General features: G+C 44.2%; 3 protein-coding genes across 7 annotated transcripts in view; 2 read left to right on the top strand and 1 right to left on the bottom strand.

Annotated features, from left to right (window-relative positions):
* Positions 1-34: 34 nt before the first annotated feature.
* On the bottom strand, positions 35-1633 carry mixl1 (Mix paired-like homeobox). The gene is made up of 4 exons (XM_072361790.1): positions 1477-1633; positions 1121-1341; positions 868-994; positions 35-634 (listed from the first exon to the last, which is right to left on the bottom strand). Exons 1-4 carry the CDS (start codon positions 1571-1573, stop codon positions 57-59), a joined length of 1023 nt encoding a protein of 340 aa, XP_072217891.1. The 5' UTR covers positions 1574-1633; the 3' UTR covers positions 35-56.
* Positions 1634-5155: 3522 nt separating this feature from the next.
* acbd3 (acyl-Coenzyme A binding domain containing 3) lies at positions 5156-12385 on the top strand. Of its 2 annotated transcripts, none has more exons than XM_072361787.1 (8): positions 5156-5463; positions 6727-6868; positions 7185-7325; positions 7424-7582; positions 7874-8048; positions 8535-8778; positions 9446-9730; positions 9892-12385. In XM_072361787.1, the coding sequence occupies exons 1-8, from the start codon at positions 5196-5198 to the stop codon at positions 10104-10106; spliced, it is 1629 nt and encodes a 542-aa protein (XP_072217888.1). In that variant the 5' UTR covers positions 5156-5195; the 3' UTR covers positions 10107-12385. The 2 variants fall into 2 exon arrangements, with proteins under 2 accessions (XP_072217888.1, XP_072217887.1); XM_072361786.1 differs by having other exon boundaries at positions 5157-5463; positions 9443-9730.
* A 1651-nt stretch (positions 12386-14036) lies between these two features.
* nhsl1b (NHS-like 1b) overlaps positions 14037-19372 on the top strand; it is a 94479-nt gene continuing 89143 nt past the window's right edge. For all 4 annotated transcript variants that reach the window (XM_072361780.1, XM_072361778.1, XM_072361776.1 and 1 more), the window contains exon 1: positions 14037-14583. In XM_072361780.1, the coding sequence (XP_072217881.1) occupies positions 14265-14583 (319 nt within the window). In that variant the 5' untranslated portion in view covers positions 14037-14264. The remainder of the gene's footprint in view (positions 14584-19372) is intronic.

Below are 19372 nucleotides of genomic sequence, written 5' to 3'. Positions count from 1 at the left end.
AAGTCGAACAACTCATATTATACACGTAGCGTCTGTACATCAGCTCTTGTTACGCGTCACATGAAGCCACCGAAGCCAGCCATCGCCTCGTTTTCCCAGTCGGAATCGGAGTCGGTGACATCTTGTGCGTCTGTGGGGTGGATCGGAGAGAAGTGACGGAACCTCTCCCCTGTGGCCCTCAGCTGTAGGTACTGCATTTGGCATCCGTTATCCTTTGGTGACGACCTGTTGAAGTTGTTCTGTGTTGGGATGGGAGGAATGACAACTTTCATCTCCGGTCCGATGGTTTTATTTGGTGGAAAATTGTCATACTCCACCAGAACTTTTGGACCCTGGTTGCCAGACATGTTGCCTTCAATCTTGGCGCGATGCTCGCTCTCGTGGGCATAGAGCTGGATGTTACAGCTCGGGGTGGTCACGCCGGGCTTGTGTCGCTGCAGCTGCTCAGCCATCGCTCTGGTTCCCTTCTCTTCGTATATGCAGGAGGAAGATGTTTGGTCATAGCTGCTGAGTTTGGTTGGAACCGCAGTCCTGTGAGGGTCCTTGATGCTTTGGTGTAGTGTGGACCTGAAACTATCCTCTAGTCCTAAAGTTCCCATCCGGTGTACATCGGCGCCATGGCTGTTGTCATAAACTGAAAGGAAAAAAAACGTTTTATTGGTTGTTATGCAAGAAACACTGAGACAAGTTTTGTTTTTGTTTTTTTTCTTCCACATCTTTGGAAAAACCAGGTTTCCATGCGAAATTGAACTAACGAGAAGGGCTGAAGTTCGGTTTGGGAACAGCCATAGAATGAGTTGGTTAAGGAAAAGTAAAACTAAAGGGGGGGCAAAAAAAAAAAAGAAGAAAAGTATGACCAGTACCTACCTTTCTCAGGACCCATCAGGGTCTGGTGTTGGCCAAAGGGGCCACCTGCTGGCGTGTTGGAGAACTTCATGGACGCCGAGGAACCAACTTGGCGACGAGACTTGGCCCTTCTGTTCTGAAACCACACCTAAATGAAGAAAATCAAGAAAATGACTACATTTTATCTGGCGTAAACATAGGTCATATGTTGTTCCTCTTGATAATAACTGTATCGATAAACGATCCAAAAGCTGCAAACTAAACCGGTCATTACCTGAATCCTGGACTCTGGCAGCCCAGTTAGAGCCTCCAGTCTCTCTCTGAGGTAGATGTCAGGATATTTGGTGTCGGAGTAAACTTTCTCCAGCACCTCAATTTGCTGCTGGGTGAAATTGGTCCTCTTTCTTCTGTGGGTTAGAATCGACACACATTTGTCCGTCCTCGGAACAGAGTTAGCAGAGCTGAAGAAGTTCGTAACATCCGAGGCGCCGTAATCTAAAAACAAAAGGCGAGGAGATTTTGCAAAGTTAGGAGTCGAACATGGCACTGGGCCGATGCGTAAATTACGCACATGTCCAGCAGCGTTACTGCGGAGACCAGTCTTAGAGGAACTGAACGCCAACCACTAACCTGTATTCACCACTCCGCTCGTTTGTGGAGGAACTTCGTGATACATCTGGAAGGGACTCAGATCCCCGACGCGCATATTCCCATGAACTGCAGACATGATCCTCTACGTTTTATCCCCAGCGGCCGACTGAGTTTGAGACCGGTTTGCTCGTCGGGATTAAATCCTCCCGCGATCAAAGGTGATGCCGGGTGTACGTGTGAATGGGCCAACCATCGCTGTCGGCTGGCACTGCAGCAGCCGTGCAGCAACTTCAGACGTCTGCGGGCCCGTGGAGGTGTGAAGCCATCACACCTGGGACGGTGGAGCGGCCGCAGGTCTGTTTGAAAGGGGTTTTAATGGAAGCTGCAGGCTCAATACACATCGACAGAGAAAACATTTATCCGCTTTGGGATAAAGGAAGCAATAATGGACCGGTGGCCTTCAAAGAGAGGCAGTCGGAAACTGTCTCAACGGAAATTTTCTCAACATGAGGGCAGAGGTTCAAAGGCTTTAAGTGTGCTCCTGCAGCACAAAAGAAATAATGTATTTTATGGAATGTGCATGACTTAAAAATTAGAATAAAATGTATGTATATATACATTTTATTCTAATTTATTCACAGCTTTATTCTAATATATATATATATAACTCCCCTAGTCAGAGGCAACAGACCCAATCATTTGGTTGAGTTTTGATTAAACACAGATGGGCGCATGAGTCAGAAATATACCAGAATAATTCTGCTGTCAGGGTAAAATGTCTGAAACCAGTTAGTCAGCCAGCCTATGCCGAGTTTGCCGCCACAAAAGATGCCACGAACACCATCAGTCCCAACACTGCAGAATGTGGAAATAGATGATGTGCTGCATTTAAAAAAAAAAAAAAAAAAAAGGATTTGAACAAATAATGCACATTCATATTGGTTGTAGTGTTGGCATGTAGTAGATTTGATGTTTGTAATGATATTAATATATCTGTCAGTCAGTTATGTTTGGGGGAAAAATAAAAAAAATATATTTTCCAAGACATGATTCTCATCTCTGATCTACGATTTGGAGGAGAAAAAAAATGCTTCCTGTCACCTCTCAGTGGCAACAAAGTCAACCTCAATACACAAACCTTAGTTCAAAAGTACTGTAGGTGTGTGGGTACTTATGATTAAATGGGCCGCTGGTATTTGAGTCAGAGGGGGATCAAGTCAAGAGGTCAGGTAGCACTCCAGACAGACTAATTTGTTTCAATGTGTTTGGACAGGATTTGCGCGAATTAGCTTTGTTTTGGTCAGAGAGACATTTGATAACCATTCTTAACGCTTTTTGATACAGCTGTGAACTTACTTGGATGGTAACACGCCATGTTTTGTGCCCTGCGTTTATCTTCTCTGGGTGCGTTTGACTTCATCTCCTCATATCAGCAGAACATCTCCAAAGGATTTCCAGTCTTTAGGAAACAGCTCACGAGGGGCTTATGGCTGCAGGGGAATATTTGATTTATCTGGTGAACATTGAACTTTCATGGGAGAGAAACTTGTTTAATGAGAAAATAGAGCGCCGGTGCTCATCTGTGGCACGTAGGTTGACGATGTTGAGAATTTACGTGATAGCTGCTTGCATCGTTTCACATCAACATTAGCTCTCATTGGTATCTGTATTTTGACACTTGCAGCTTTGTTCAGGTAGGATGTGCTTGTTTGTTCGGACATTCACAGTTCATAGGATACTTTGTCTGAGGGGTCCTAATTGGATATTGCTCAGAAACTCAAATTAGGGAGTTCCTGCTCTTTAGTGACTGACGGTTCCTCTGAGAGCATATGGCTCATAAAAGGGAAAATATGCTACTCGTATAGTGATCCGTGGAGAAAGGTCAGGACACTTCTGATGCACTGTGGACAGCTAAATCAGCTGCACTTCAAGCAGTAAAGACACTCGGGGATTTCATAGTAGCCATTTCCAGTGGGGAACTGTGTCTGGATCCAGAAACAAAAGCATGTTCACACCTTTAAAGACCAGGCAAGCGACAGTTTGACCCAGCCACTATGCATTTATTCCAGAGACAGACGCGTAAATTATCCTCACAAGTTTGCAGAGATATGTTAAAATGTCAGTAGTCTTAAAGGTCTTCGTATTTGATGCTATCTTTGTGTATTTGAATGGCATTTAAAGAAGCTTAAATGCATTTCAACTTTCCTAACGTGACTGTATACTAAGAGGAAATTAAACAAGATACATGTTGATGTGTGTGTGTGTGTGTGTGTGTGTGTGTGTGCACCTTTTCTTTAAATATCTTCTCTTTTAGAACATTGATTTTAAGAATGAGAATAAAATGTGTGTGACTTCTTTCATTGGAAGTCCAAGAACAAGCTGGAGCTTGTCATGTTCTTTGGATGCGATAAACAACGTGTGTGTGTGTGTTTGTGTGTGTGTTGTTTTAGGCGTGTATCTAATGTACCAGACTTATCTGACCTGATCGAGACGCTTTATCTGACCCAGTTATTTTGTCCCGTTGTGTCATCTTAAAGTCTTGGACCGTTTAAGGTCATCTATGGTGTGGTATGAGCAGAGTGGAAAAGTACAAACTAGGAACATGGCTTATTTAGGAAATACAGAATATGAGGGCATAATGCCAAAGAAGAAAGCCAATTATAATTACACAGTTAAAAAGTGTATCTGTGCGGTTAATAAAACTGAGTGAAAGGTACAACATGTCCTGTGACAAAATCAAGATGCTCGTTTGTGTGCATCTGTTGATTTGTTCATCATTTCAATGGTCGTATCGACATCATGTTGAACACTGAATAATTAGTGGCTTCTTCAGCATATTTGTGGAACTCTATCAAAGGAATACACACATTACACACATTTGTTACACATTTAGTGATGGTGAGCCTCTGGGTAAAGGCACCCCCCCTCTCCTCCAACATAGGACCAAAATACCAGAAACTACACACACACACACACACACACACACACACACACACACATATAGGATTTCTGTGTTTTGTGCCTTTGGGAATTTAACTTTCAGATTCTCTTGTGTGGTTTTACATCCTTGTTTTGTCATTTATCTTCTCTATGTGGTTGTTTAGTGGCATAGTTTTAACTGTTTCTATTGTTTCTTGTGTCAGATCTTATATATTGTGGCCACTTTGTCATCTTAACATGTTTAACTCAGTCTCTTTTTGTGGTTAGTTTGTTTCATGTCACTTTTGCTATCAGTTAAATGTTTGTTTTTACATCAAATCCTTTTAATTTTGTGCCTCTATGTAGCCATCATTTGTCTTTCTATGGTGATCTGTGTTGCTTTGTTACTTGTTTGGTTACTTTTTTGGTCTTTCTCTTTGTGGAAATTCTACATCTTTTCATTTATATAATTTCTGTATTTTATTTGGGTGTTTTCTTCCTAAGACCAGGGGACCCTTCACCCTCAATCTAACTCGGCCCATGGTTCTGGAAGGTCTTTATATTTAGTTTTTAATTCAATTTAATGTTTCTAATTCTCTCATTTTCTTCGTTATTTGAACTGTTCTTTAACATGTAGCAGTTGCCATAACATTAAAATACATCGTAGATGCATAAAGGCGTTAGTTTGAATCCGTCTTTACTGAAGTATTTATTTTATACGTAGGTTAAAGCTTCGTCATTATTTACATCGAGATGAGGAAAAAAAAAAGAAAGGAAAACGGAACTTCCTGTAAATTTGAACGGAAGTAGGTACGTGGCTGCTTCAGCTGACAGTCTACATGATGGCGACAGAGGTTCAGAGCGGCGACCTCGACAGCGCTACGTCCAGCCGGCTCGAAGTTTCCATCGATGGCCTCACCCTAAGTCCAGATCCGGAGGGCGAGCAGAGCCCGGTTGCAGAGCTGGACCCCGTACCATCGGAACCTGGGACCGATAAGCCGGGTGTCGCTGGGGGCGAAGATGGAGAGACTGCCAAATCTGCGATAGAGAAGAATTGGGGCTTTCCTTTGCAGGAGCTGTACGGATTGGCCCTTAAATTTTTCAAAGGTATTGTACATTTGCCGCGACTTAACAGCTTTTAAGCAGAAAAAGACTCGTTCGAGATTCTCAGACCAGTCGCGCCTTGGTTGCAGTTAGCAGGTTGCTAGTATTAGCTGCTAGCTGTCACAGCCAGGTCTACTGCTGTCAGCCGCAATATTATATTAGCTTCCTGGCTAATCAGTAGCCGACAGTGCTAACGAGCCTGTTAGCTGGCCGTTAAGCGGTTAAAGAAGCACGACACTTCTAAGTTGTCCGTTTGGGCCTGTATTTGGTTTGAGGACGTTAATGGTCGTATGATTTTCTGGTATTTTTTCCGATTCTGTGGGTTTAAAGTAGAATAACTGCTACCTCTTCATCAAGTGAAGCGAAAAGCTAGTCATGCTAACTGACTGTGGTGGCTTACAATGATTTGTTTGGGAGCTTTAAACACGCCCTGCCACTGCTGCAGCTGAAGGGAGCCTGCTTGGTTGCAAAGTTTTTCCTTGATCAAGTAAATGACCCCGCTGTGCTGGAGCAATTACTTCTAGGGACAAAACCGTTACATAGTTTCAGTCCAGCTACAGTAAAGTCAGCTTGCGTTTAGACCAATTTTAAGCAGCATTTAAGGGTTGTGTCACTGCTCGGCTTATTCCACAGCCCAACTTAATCTTCAAATTAACACCACACCTACGATTCTGCAACTTGTTTGATTGTTCTCCATAATTAGAAAAAAAGAAAAGGACAGTTAAAACGCACGCTGTTTCGATAAGTTTGTAATTTTCTATTTAACTTCCTTAATGTTTATAGGACCAATGGTTGTGGTGCTTTTTGTTAGACCAGAGCATGTGCGGTGACTGTGCAAACAGGTTTGTACCTGATTGCTACTTAATGGGATCGTAATCTCACCTTTGTATTTTTTGTCGGTGTGTCATTTAGGGTTAGGCCTACTTGTTTAACTTCTGTACTGTACATGAATGTGGCTCTTGTCTCATCATAGCTGAAGTAGTGCAGTGTGACTGAACTGCTCTCTGCGTGTAATTGTTGCTGATTTTGGGCTCAGAGAATGTTCAGAGAGGTTTTGAAATGTTCAAAAATCATTATCGAGAGTTAGTTTTGTACCCCTTGTTTGTCATGTTGGAACAACATGCATTCTATGCTTCTGTTGTTGCTGTTTTACCAGTGTTCAGAGGCACGTTTTATATAAAAGTTGGGGATAAATTGATAAGGTGAAAAAAAAAAAAAACAACAAACAAAATGCTAAACTACTTTCTCCCACATTCCTGCTCCAAGACAAAGATGGCAAAGCCTTCCACCCAACTTATGAAGAGAAGCTTCGGCTGGTGGCTTTGCACAAACAGGTGTTACTTGGACCCTATAATCCTGATGCTTCACCAGAGGTCGGCTTCTTTGACGTCCTCGGAAACGACCGCAGGTAAACCCAGCAATCAACTTTCCTTTCCTGTGTGAATGTAGATTATATACCTTAGGTTTTTGTTGCTATGTTCAAGGGAAGAAAAAACCCCTCACTGCTTTTCAAGCACCAAACTCTTGGGACTTGTAAGGAGTGCTTCTAATGTCCATGAACTTAAATCGATGAAAACTCTTAATGGACACTGGCCTGTTTAACCGCACCGCACTCGAGGCTTGTTCATTTTCAACTATTACTAATCAGGACGTTCTAATGGATTTGAATTCATTATAGTCGAACTGTATTGGCGAACTACACCTTAAACTTCTTCTGTTTGCAGGAAAGAATGGGCCTCCCTTGGCAACATGGAGAAGGAGGAGGCTATGGTGGAGTTTGTCAAGCTACTCAACAAGTGCTGTAATCTCTTTGCCCCCTTTGTTACATCACACAAGATTGAAAGAGAGGAGCAGGAGAGAAAGAGGTAAGGTGACCTTTCTTGATTGCTGAATATTTGTACATATTTCACTTTAATTTCTAGGTTAAAGTTTTTTTTGTCCATATGCCTTCTCCCTTCTTCAGGCAAGAAGAAGAGGAGCGCCTGAGGCTCGAGGAAGAGGAGAGGGAGCGACAAAGGCAGGAGGAAGAGAGACGAAGGCTCGAGGAGGAGGAAAGGCTTAGAAGAGAGGAAGAGGAGAGGAGACAGGCTGAGGAGGAGAGATTACGGATTGAGCAGCAGAAGTATGTGTCGGTGTGACTGCCTGCGCAATATTTGGTTTAGTCTTCTGCGTTGAGTCTGTATTATCATCGCTGATATTTACTGAGTCACTGTTTTATTTTTCAGTTTTGAAACTCTTGACAATTACTGTCAAGCAGTGCACTTCAGGGTGGTCTGTGAGGCCGAAACCTCAGCCTAAGAGGAAAATCTGACCACAGTCTCTTCATGTTACAGACCTCCAGCTGTTTATTTTCTCCTCTTGGCTGCCCGCGTGTCCGTGCTCGCTAATTGGACTTCTCTGTGACTCTAACCAGGCAACAGATCATGGCGGCGTTGAATGCCCAGACAGCAGTGCAGTTTCAGCAGTACGCCGCGCAGCAGTACCCCAACAGTCCAGAGCAACAGCTGGGCCTCATCCGTCAGCTCCAGGAGCAGCACTACCAGCAGTACATGCAGCAGCTCTACCAGGTCCAGCTGGCCCAGCAACAGGTGGGACGCGGAGCTGCAGCAGCGTGGATGCTCGTTGTTTCCTCCTTTTAGGTTGTTAACTGAGGCGTTTTTTAGATGCTGCTGCTGCCACTCTGTGTTCGCAGCGAAAAGGCAAACTGAAACTAAGGCAACAAGTAAGACATCAGTTAGGCTGAACGGTTTGGCATCTTTCATGAGGGCTCGAGCCAAAAGACCAAATGGTTCTAACATGTCCTGTAATTGAAGCTAGAGCTTTACCCATAATTTAAAACCTTCTTTTGTTTTGGCCAGGCTGTGTAATTTTTTTTATCATTCATTTTTTTTTACCCTCTATATTAAAATGGAAATTTTGAGTGCAATATTGATATCGTACAATTTTACAATATTGGTGCCATGACTTGGTTTTTGCAGAAGCCGTATGCTCCTCTGTCTTAACGTTATAAACAACTTGCTTGATGTCCTTATTTCAGCTCATGTTGATCTCGTGCCATCCTCCTCTCGTCCTAGGCGGCCTTACAGAAGCAGCAGCAGGCTGATTCAGTGGTGCAGGCCACCTTGGAATCGAGCAGCTTCAACAGTGGGGAACCCATCCCTGCCTCGGCAGCACCACTGCTGTGTTCTGCTTCACCACTTGGTAGCGAAGAAGCTCCCACAGTCAACGGAGGCCAGTCAGATTCCTACTCGGAGAGCATGGACCGGGAGCCCGAGCCCGAGCCGGCAGAGGAGGTTTCAGAGAATGGGCCTTTATTAGGTTGGTGAGCTGCAGCTGTGTTTGTTTCGTAGAAAGCAAGTTCTGGAGTTGATATTGTGCAAGAAAGATCCATGTTTTTGGGTTGTTGTGCAGCTTCTGGGGCAGAAGGGGAGAACTCTCTGTCAAACAAACCTGAAAGCTGACACTTATCTGCTGTGGCCTTGTTGATGTGACCTTGAGTGCAGGGAGAAGAGCTGGAACAAGTGACACATGATAAGGTGCTGGTTTAATTAGAATCCAGCCACACGCTCTGCTCACAAAATTGTAAGAAGTGTATACACTTTGGCTATAGCTCAGATGGTAGAGTGGTCATCTTCCAACTGGAAGGTTGGTGGTTTGATCTCCAGTGCATCCATTTGGGAAAGACACTGAACCTGACTGTTTCTAACAAAATACAGTGCAGAGAAATGTGTTTGGAAAACGGATCATTGCCATTTGTAACGTTACTCGTGTGCTGCCTTTCTTTGATCACAGTCACTGCATTAACGGATGACATCAGTAGCCGATTTGTCGAACTCGTTTGGCATTCAGTCTGTAAATACTTGTTGGAAATGATTTATAACCAAATGTAAGATGTATTTACTGAAGGGAGAACTTAATTTGTTGAGCGCGTCGGCAGATTTCTCCAACCGATTTCAGAATATTATTTGCTTCTTGATCACAGCAGACTCCCCGCCAGTGATAGCCGCTCCCTCCATGTGGACGCGGCCACAGATCAAGGACTTCAAGGAGAAGATCCGCCAGGATGCAGACAGTGTGATCACGGTAGGGCGCGGCGAGGTGGTGACGGTGCGTGTTCCTACGCACGAGGAGGGAGCTTACCTGTTCTGGGAGTTCGCTACAGACTATTATGACATCGGCTTCGGGGTGTTCTTTGAGTGGACAGACGCTGCCACTGCCTCGGTCAGCGTGCACGTGTCAGAGTCCAGTGATGACGACGACGATGATGAAGGTAAGAGGTTTCCTCGAGGGATGTGTGTTAAAGTCTTCTGGGACAGAAGTAACTGCGCTTGCGTGTCTATGGGAGTTTCCAGCCAGATTAATAATGAAAAATCTAGAAAAATGTGTTTTTTTTCTTTAAACCGATGTGTGAAATTGATCTCGTGCACACAGGTGATCCTCCCACTGAAGAGGAGAAGGCAAAAAAGGAGGCAGGGAAGCCCCAGGTGGATGAGATTGTGCCGGTTTACCGGCGGGACTGTCACGAGGAGGTGTATGCCGGCAGCCACCAGTACCCCGGCCGCGGAGTGTACCTGCTCAAGTTCGACAACTCCTATTCACTCTGGCGCTCCAAGAGTGTTTACTACAGAGTCTACTACACCAGATAAGCCTGAATACAGACACGGGGGGAGCTAAGAAGAGTGTTTGCTCATATGTGCGTGTGTTTGTGGAGATGTGTGTGAAGGTAGTCTGTATTTGTATGGATGGATGTATGTGTGTGTGAAGGAAGAAGTGATTCATTCTGGACAAAATCCACCAGAGGGTGACAAAGAGACACATCTGGAGCCCTAATGTGGAGATTGGACTATGGTGTATGTCCTTTGTGTGTGTATGTGTGACCCAAGTTGTACCCATGCTACATCCTGTCATTGAGCCCGAGAAACTCCTGGTGTAAAGCCACCACCTGTCCTTGCTGCGCTCACATACACCAAGCTGTAGGACTGTGCTCTCAATTTGTATTTGACCATGTTTTCCCCTCTGGGCTCCTTCTCCACGACCACCTCAGCCCAGCACAGTCCAGCGTGGCCTTGTGGCTGCCCTCTGCCCTCTAACTGACTCTCATAACCATGAATGGAAACTCGGCAAGTCCAACACTGTGAGCCAACGTTTCCGGTTTGGTGGAAAATGGTGGTTGTTTATCCCACAAGAACACGGTAAATGTTGGAAATCCTGTTATATTGCAAATGTGCTTCATAACACTATGCCTTCGACACAGAGGTCCTCTGATCTTTGCTGAATTACACATTAAAGACACCAGTGTACACGACTTAATCATTCTTTTTCTTGTAAAAGAGTAGTGAGTTATTTCTCGCACGGCCACCCTGCAAATGGGGAGATGCGAGAGGATTGCTTTGCAGAAGTAGTAATCTTTTTTGTTTTATTCCTCGACACAGACATTTTCTCCACCGTCACGACTTGATACAATCTGACAGACAGAATGCACCAGGAGTAGGTTTTTTCAGTCAAGTTTACTGCCATAATTAATGAAGGATGTGCAAGAAGTCATTCAGTCACATGGGTGTTAAGGGAAGGAGTACAAAATAACATGCATGTGATGAAATCTGGTCTCGGGTCTTCTAACTTTGTGAACACGAGCGTCTCGGTATATACTGCAGAGCAAGTTTAGGAAAAAAATAACAATTTATTATGAAACTCGTCTGCAAATACTTTAATATGAATGTGTTTCAGTTTGTTTCGCCATCCGATAAGGTCGCATTTCCAGTCCGTTTCTAACGCTACACCAGGCTGCGTAAACGTTCTGATCTTTTGCTCATCAGTTCTTTGCTGAAGGATCACAAAAAGAGGAGCTAGCGTTGTTCACGTTGGCTGGGACGGTTCTTTCCGTTGTATTCTCAGACTTGCTGTATTGAGTTCCGCCACGCGAGGGGACAAATTGACAATAAAAGAAATCCACTCACCATCTCTGTTGCAGGTCACGACACCGTTACATCCGTGCAACGTTCCGAGGTCCTGAACGCAAAATGCTGTTCTGCATTGTTGTCTGCAGTCACAAATTGCTACGTGCTCGTCATCTCAAGTATTGCGAGTGAACCGAGATGACTTTAAACTTGTCCTGGATGACATGGTTGTTGTTTGCTCGCTGAATTGTGACGCGCAGGTATTTTTGCTTTCTTTTTCACCTCGATTCTCTTCATTTGCTCACACGTTGCTTTTGCTAACTGTGCTGTTTGAACTGCACTCTGAAAGGCTGTTCAATGTGGAATGTGCTCAGTGGGTGTTGAAGACACTTTTTTCCCCCTTTAACACACTTTGTTTTGTTTCTGTGTGTGTGTGTGTGTGTGTGTGTGCGAGTCTGCAGGCAAACTTTAAAAAAATAAAAGACTACGGCGGATTATCTTGCAAGTTGCTCGGTCCTCCGGGGGTCTTTGAGTGTCAGTTTGTCACATGAATTAGATCCACCTGTTTCGAATCCATTCGGTGATTTTTCTTTTTCGTGTATCAAACCCTCGCTACCTTATGGCTTAACCGAGCCATAGAGTTCGACACCATTTCCAACTTTCTTATTGCTCACCAAAGGGTTTGAGTTGTTCAAGCCTCGTATGTAAATAATTCTATAAATGAGTCTATGTATGGGTTTTTAGATGTGGAAGGAAGGCTATGGTTTTGCAAATCAATGCACTGTATAATAAGGTGAATGAGATGTCCGTTTTGCCCCAAATTGCCCCAAGTCCATAACTTGTTTAAAAAGTGTGAAACTGTACAACTCTTTATCGACATGAAAGACGGAAACGCTCATCTTTTTTTTTTTTTTTTTTTTTTTTTTCTTTTCTTTTTTTTGTATTTGACTTGTTTGAATCTCTTATACGTTGCAAAATCGTTTTGGGCATATATTTAATCTTGATTAAACTTATCTTCATCTCCAGAACTGTATGGTTGGTCTATTCTTGCTTGTGGTCGAGCCTTAAACATGTGTTTTTAAGCTCTGGTTTCTGTCCTTCGTGCTCCAAGGAAATCACTTGATGTGACAATAAATGGGATTCCGGTTGTGAACAGAAGACTTTTTGACCCCGACAGGGAGAAGGAGAAAAAAAAGGAACAGGTGAATATAATGAAACTAACAATGGATCAGTTCCATTTAGTAAGCGAAGGGTTCAGCCTTAATCAGCGGCTTTTATTGGAGCTGAGTTTTCTTCAAGCCTTTTCCTATTCATCAAAGTATAAGAAGTTTGATTTCAAATGAGTATAGCAGGCAAACTTGGGAATATAAGGACACCTGTAATGGCCTTGGAACAAAAGAACACAGTGAAAGGAAAATTATTGGTGTTTAACAGGATGCACAACTCTGCCTTTACTGTTTCCCATTAATAGGGTGTTGCGTACAGTACACCGGTTTCTATTTCAGTCAGCGCTCCAAAGAACTGTTGCATCACCCTTTTACGGTCTCATATTGAGTAATCCGTTAAACTATTGCCACAGATCGCATTCTTGCTGGGAAGGAATTTTGAAGGCTCGCAGTTTGTTGAGTAATGGGAGAACTGATGGTAAATACTGGGGTCACATTTGAGCATGTTGCTATGTTCCCATACAGACACCAGGGGGCGCATCAGGTACTACAGCGTTTAACACCTGGGCATCCATACTTTGTTAAGAGTACCTACTGAAATTGAGGCCCATGCATTGTTTTCATCGAGTTCTTGCAGGGAAAGCACATTTGGAGCCAAAATGAAAGAAAATAGGTTTATTTTGTAGTTTAAAGAGCAGCACTGGGGAAAGTCAACTGGTGGACAGAGCAGAGGACGTGGACAAACGCTCATAGAGACAAGTGTCCTGAGGATGCTTTTAAAAGGGTATGAACAACCAGCTTCATTATCCAGTCATTGTAGAGACTGGGCCAACACTGTATTAAAATGAACGCGCAATTGGAAATGTATGTTTTATTCACTTTTTTTGGCGATATAATTTGTATACGCTGCTAAATACCGTTTGCATGTTCGGCAGTTACTGCTTAAATATCCGAAAAATACCTCGCATTAACCTGGCCGCACGTTTGCTGTCAGGCAAAAAACATAGCAAGCAAACTTTCCACGTACTTTTTGAATCTTTCAGTAACTAAATACATAAACTATTTTTAATGCTTCTTGCACTCCCCGCTGCAATGCTTTTATTTTATCTAAAGCACTTTGAATGGTTTTGTACGTGAAAATGTGCTGCATAAATAAACTTGATTCAAATTCGGAACAGAGGCGACACAGTAGAGCAGAAAAAATGGAAAAACACAACTGGTTCTGAGTCACGTTTAAATGACAGAACACGAACGAAACAAAGGCACTTTTAAACCCTCGGGTTGTGTTTCCTGCTAAGTCTGCTCGATGTCACTCCGCCTCCAGTTCCTGAGGAATCCGGCCCTGGTTTTGTGGGAGGACAGCAGGTAAACGCTCCTCTGCCACTGGCTCCCGCTCCAGTCGCTACAGGTGGTTTGAAAATACTTTCCGGGCTTTTATTTGCACCCCCCTCCTCCTCCTACTTTTCCTGGTGTGTGTATGTGTGTGTTTTTTTTCCTCCAGCCTGCTCTGTGTCTGGTTGAATTTGAATAGACTTTGAGAGGCAACGTCTCCGGCGTACAGCGGCTCAAAGTCTCATCCTTTGAAAAACAGGAAAATATGGCGGGACTGAGGGAGCACACACCATCCCGAATATCGCAGCGATCGTAGCAAAGCAGTTTTACTTGGGTTTGTTTCAAAGTGGCGACTTTGGTTTCGCGGATTAGTTTTCGGCCCCGCTGAAGTTATTGGTATGATTTGATTATGCCTTTCCATCAGAGGACTGTTGAGCCGCGGCTCGTGAGCCGATTGTCTGCGAGGGATGGCTGGAAACCGAGGGAAGAGAGCGGCCGGCGCAGACTGCGGAGACCAGTTTTATTCTCGTCTTTGGACGAGGTTAGCTGTCACACGCTGACCAGCATAATTCACCAACTTTCCGAGCTCTCTCGACATGCCAGCGACATCTTCCTGGGCATCGAGGTGGAGGCGGGGATGGTGTTCAGGAGGTCCTGCAGGATTCAGGGGAGGCTGCACATTCTGCAGAATGAAGTCTGCAGGTTAGACCCCAAGAAAGTCAAAATCCGTAAGTTTAAAACAAACAAACCAACTCTTTTTGTGCCAACTTCACTTTAGTTGCGTGCTAAAATCCAGGAGGTCGCTATTAACCTTTCACTGACCTCTGTGATTATGCAAATTAGGAGTTTCCATTCATTGCAACGTCATATTTCCACATGCTTAATTGTTATGGGGAGAGTAGACTCGAGTGTGCATTAAATAGCTATTTTTGGGGACTTGAAAGTGCATTGGTTTGAGGCAGGTGCCACTTTCCTCTGGGCTGTTCTCATTTAATGACATAGTCGGTGGTGATGAGAGTTGCTGGTCAGATCCAAGGTGACTGTCATGTTTTGTCCTTTGACAGACCCTGGGAGGAGTGGTCGGTGTCTCCTCAGCACATGGCTTTTGCTTGTCTCCATTCAGTGAAATGCTAATAGGGACATTGTGTCCTGTCAGAAATGATGGATCTCCTCTCAACATATTGACCATCTGTGTTTGGGTCTTCAAACCAGAATGAGATCACAGAAAGTGTTTCTTCTTGCTGTCATAAACTTCTAAACAAAGTTGGTCAAGGCAAAGAATAGATGGAAAATCAATTTCCTCACGTGATGATTTTTTAATGTTTGGTTTGCCATTGTAAAGCGGCTTCCTGTAATCTCACACACAGTGCTTGTATATTGACTTCGACATTGACTCCTGCTGTAACAGCTGAGCCAGCAACATTAAGACTTAAGATAGGCCTGTCATGTTATCTGCTGCGATACCCATCTGTAGCAGAGGCTCTAAAGGCCCCCGCTTCCCGTCACACAGGTTGTTTAGTGCTAATGCTCATAAACACAGTTGTTAAGGTATCATATTCTCTGTTGATATCCTGCACGGCTCCTTTTGTTATTTAATTGTCCCCGGAAGTATGTTCCAAAGGAGGGTTACAGACCAGCCCAAATTCCACAGAACATTGTTGAAAGAAGAAGTGATTCAGTTCTGACTCACTGGCGTGGTTCTTTTCTACATTTGATCTGCCTCTGTTCACCCGGTTTTTGGTCTGACTGTGGCTCACGCACGCAGACTCAGAGACTTGCGGGGAAAGGATAAGCTGAGCAGACAGATCCCAAACATAAGTGAGTGTGATTGAAGACGGAGACGAACGCGGGCCGATTTAAAGCTGCGTTCAGGGGTCACCCTCTTCATGACAGCTTCCAGACATTTAACCAAACCTCTGGGTTATCACACATCAGGGCTCTGCTACTTCTGCTATCTGTCGCTGTTGAAGTTTTGATGCAGGACTGCGGTTTGTTCCATTAAAGTCGTCCACTCTATCATAGCTGAAGACGAGGTGTGAGAAAGCAGACAGGAATGCAGTGTGTTATGTCGTGATCTGCAGTTGCCAGCTCACACATGGCCCCAAACACCACACTGGGCGTATAGAAGCACTGCCTTTAAATCTATTCCAACGCAGTCCTGTCAGCCTGACTCTTACTTCCTCACATAGAAAAAATCCCTGCTTTCTGAAGGGCCCTCTGGCATTTCTCCAGGACGGGAGTTTTTGATTTGAATATGTCAAACAGAACAGCTGGTGGGGATGTTTTGGGTGGATGTTTGACTGAAAGCTACTGTTTAACTTGTGTAACATGTTGTAGTATTGCAGAGGTGTGCAGTTACTGGCTTTTGACATGAAATTCTGCATCTCATGCCGCCTATTTCTATACTGCTGGCTCCCCAGCTGTGATAAACGCGCCGCCTTGCATCATTTATCTGCTTGTAGTTTTCCTGTCAATGTCTAACAGCAGCTGGCCACTCTGTTGTCTTCTACTACTGTGGGGTTGACCTCGGCTCAGAGACGGATCATATTACAGGTGAGGGCCAACAAGAGGGGCCCTTCATGCTGGAAGGCTGCCATTGAGAGAAGGGTGGAGCGAGTGCATGCCTGTCTTGCCCATCCACTCAAAGTAACCAGGGTCAGTTTGAACAGGGACATAATGGGCGAATGGGATTTCCTGCTTGTGTGTATTTTGCCTGCTTTAAGCCAAGTTCAGAGGTCATTCCTTCGAGCCTCGGCAGGGAACACCTGACCCGAAGAGTCAAGAAACTAAACAAAGTCGAGATTGACTGGCTTGGATTTCTGCCGGAGGCCAACAGGGGCCAATTCAACTGTGTTTGGCGACGCAAATCTCTACACCACACCCTGGCGTATGAGATGTATAAATGATACAAAGAGAACCGGGCGAGGAGAGTTTAGTTCAAACATTAGAAAAGATTCCAGCAACATCAGGCGGTTGGACGCGTCGAGCTCTTCTTGTAGAGCATGTAGATCTGTTAATCTGTTAGAAATGGTTAGATAATCTGGTGCCTCTAACCCATGAGAAAGGTAAATAACTCTCAGCTTACTCCTGGATAGTGTCCTTGAGGGCCAGATAAATAGGATATGATGTTGTGGGACTGAAAGAGAGTTCTGCCTGTTTCTCTTCTTTTATTTTAGTCAGTAAATTATCAATTAGACATTTGATTAACATGAAATAGTTTTAGAGTTGTAGACCATCTTACCACCATGCAAACTAAAAGAACAAAGGCGTGCATTTGATCTCCAGTCCTTTTCGTAGATGAAGCTTTCAAGTTAACTTAAATCCCTAGTTTTCACCTATGTCCATTTGAGCCGGGTCTTTAGCTCGGTGATGGCGTCTGTTATATCTTTGGCCCGCTGGGAGCTTAGAGGGTGTGATGATGTACGTGTAACGTCAGACTCATGGATGTTTGTGTTGTCCTCCAGCTGGTGTTTTCGGAAGTGTCTTATTTGTCCTTCATGGCTGTCTTGTATTGCATTTTGAGGTAATGTTTGGTGCCTTGGTTCTGTTACCTTGCAGCGATGTGACGATGCTAAAGCTTGCAGATCTTTGCGTCCAGTCGGGTTTGAAGCCCAAAAAAGTTCCACGCGTGGGGAATACGCTTTTTTTTTCCCTTTTGTTTTACAACAAATGAGTAGACCGGCGACTTTTTAAAATTTTTTTTTATTTTGAGTGCTGTTTTTTGATGACTTGTGCAGAAACGCTGTATAATAACACACACTTTACCGTATCTACACACCCGCATCCACACATTTTCCCTGTGTAGAGAATCTCTGCTTTTCTGAAGGGTGGGTTTAACTCAAATGTCTTACACTTAAGTCTCTTCTGCCAAATGTAGCCCAGTGTTGAACTGGGAGTTGCTATTTTCATTTTGAAAGTAGGTCAAACAAGTGAAGGTTAATTGCAGTTAGGAGAGCCTTAAGCCCTCCCCTTCCGATATCTTGATGCCCATCAGCAGGATCTTTGAAACACACACACACACACACACACACACACACACACACACACACACACACACACACACACACACACACACACACACACACACACACTCACTCGCAAACACTGAGCAAATAAACATGTTTCCAGCTGACCTGCTAATGTCAATAGTCCATCTTATCTCTCACACATACACAGGGCATTGAGCATTCCACCCCTCTATCCTTCAGATATTTATAGGCGTATGTGTTTGCCTGATCTTTCATCTGCTGCATGCTATCAAATTTAGGGTGTGTTGCTATTTTCAAGTGTTTCCCAAAGACCTTTGTGTGTGTGTGTGTGTGTGTGTGTGTGTGTGTGTGGGAACTTGGACTCTTGGCATGTCGGTTGATGGACGTTTGTGGCTCAGGCTGAGACTGAACTGCTTGTGAATGTCAAACACTGCTACTCTGTTATGCAGATAATGACAGTGGAGCTAAACCGCTTGAGTAAGATCCAAGTTGTGTCCCATGGAAATCGCAGTCATGCCTGGTTTAACTGATAGCTGTTTATGGTTTTTGAGCTTATTTTCCTCCTGTTTTCACACTCTTCCGTTTATCCTACCTTCATTTCCTCTCGTCACTATTCACCCAGGCCCGCTGGGGTCTCCTCCATTCATAGACAGAGAGCGGTCATTACGCAGTCAGAATCCACAAGTCAGTTCCCACAGGGCTCGCTCCTGAGAAGGGAGCGCGGCCCGGTTCTAGAGGTCGACCTGCTCCCATGAGGAACAAAAGGATTGGATCGGGACAGAGGCCCAGGGAGAGAAAAAAGTGAGGGGAATATTGGAAGACGTTTCTGGGAACGGGCTGGATTGCTGTGTGAGCCCTGATATGAAGTGGCAGTATTAACTGGATCGCTCTCCATTTTTCGTCACTTATCTCACGCCAGCATGTGATGATGGGGCTGAGCTGCTTCCACAGTCCACGATTTGTTCATGGCTCTGTTGAACGCTTGGTTCCCCTCTCTGAGCCTGAGTCAGACTGTCCAGAGTTTAGGACGAGCCTGATTTTTACCTAAAGAATTGTCATTATTGTCATATTGATATCAGAGTAATACTTCAATGCTGGAACTACAAATGTGAAAAAGGACATTTGTAAAAGGTCTCTTCATCACCTTAGCTTTTCGTCCACTTCAGGAGAAAAACAAACTTGAATAATGTATTATTATTTTTTCAAATTGAAGACCTTTTATTGCAGTGTTGTTGTATATTTGGAGTGCAGTCGAAGAGTTCAAAGCCCAGGTTTTATACATCTGTTGTTGTCAAGGAGAAATACCACATAGATCCAGATGTTCATTTGCACATGTGCTTCCTTGAGAGACAAACGGGAGCTGCACTGCCAGCAGAACTCAGGTGGAATCTCTTGATGACGGATGACGCTCTGTGGGAGGGGCTTTGCTCCCCGGCTTTTGTCAAGCTAAAGACAAAGAAACGAAAGTGTGTTTTTTCAGAAAGACGATTCATTCTCTGACACACTCAGCGAAGCCCTTTCCACAGCT

Source organism: Leuresthes tenuis, unplaced genomic scaffold, assembly GCF_036924035.1.
Source record: "Leuresthes tenuis unplaced genomic scaffold, fLeuTen1.0.hap1 SCAF_13, whole genome shotgun sequence".
NCBI classification, from domain to species: domain Eukaryota; kingdom Metazoa; phylum Chordata; class Actinopteri; order Atheriniformes; family Atherinopsidae; genus Leuresthes; species Leuresthes tenuis.
This window is presented reverse-complemented; position numbering and strand designations above follow the sequence as displayed.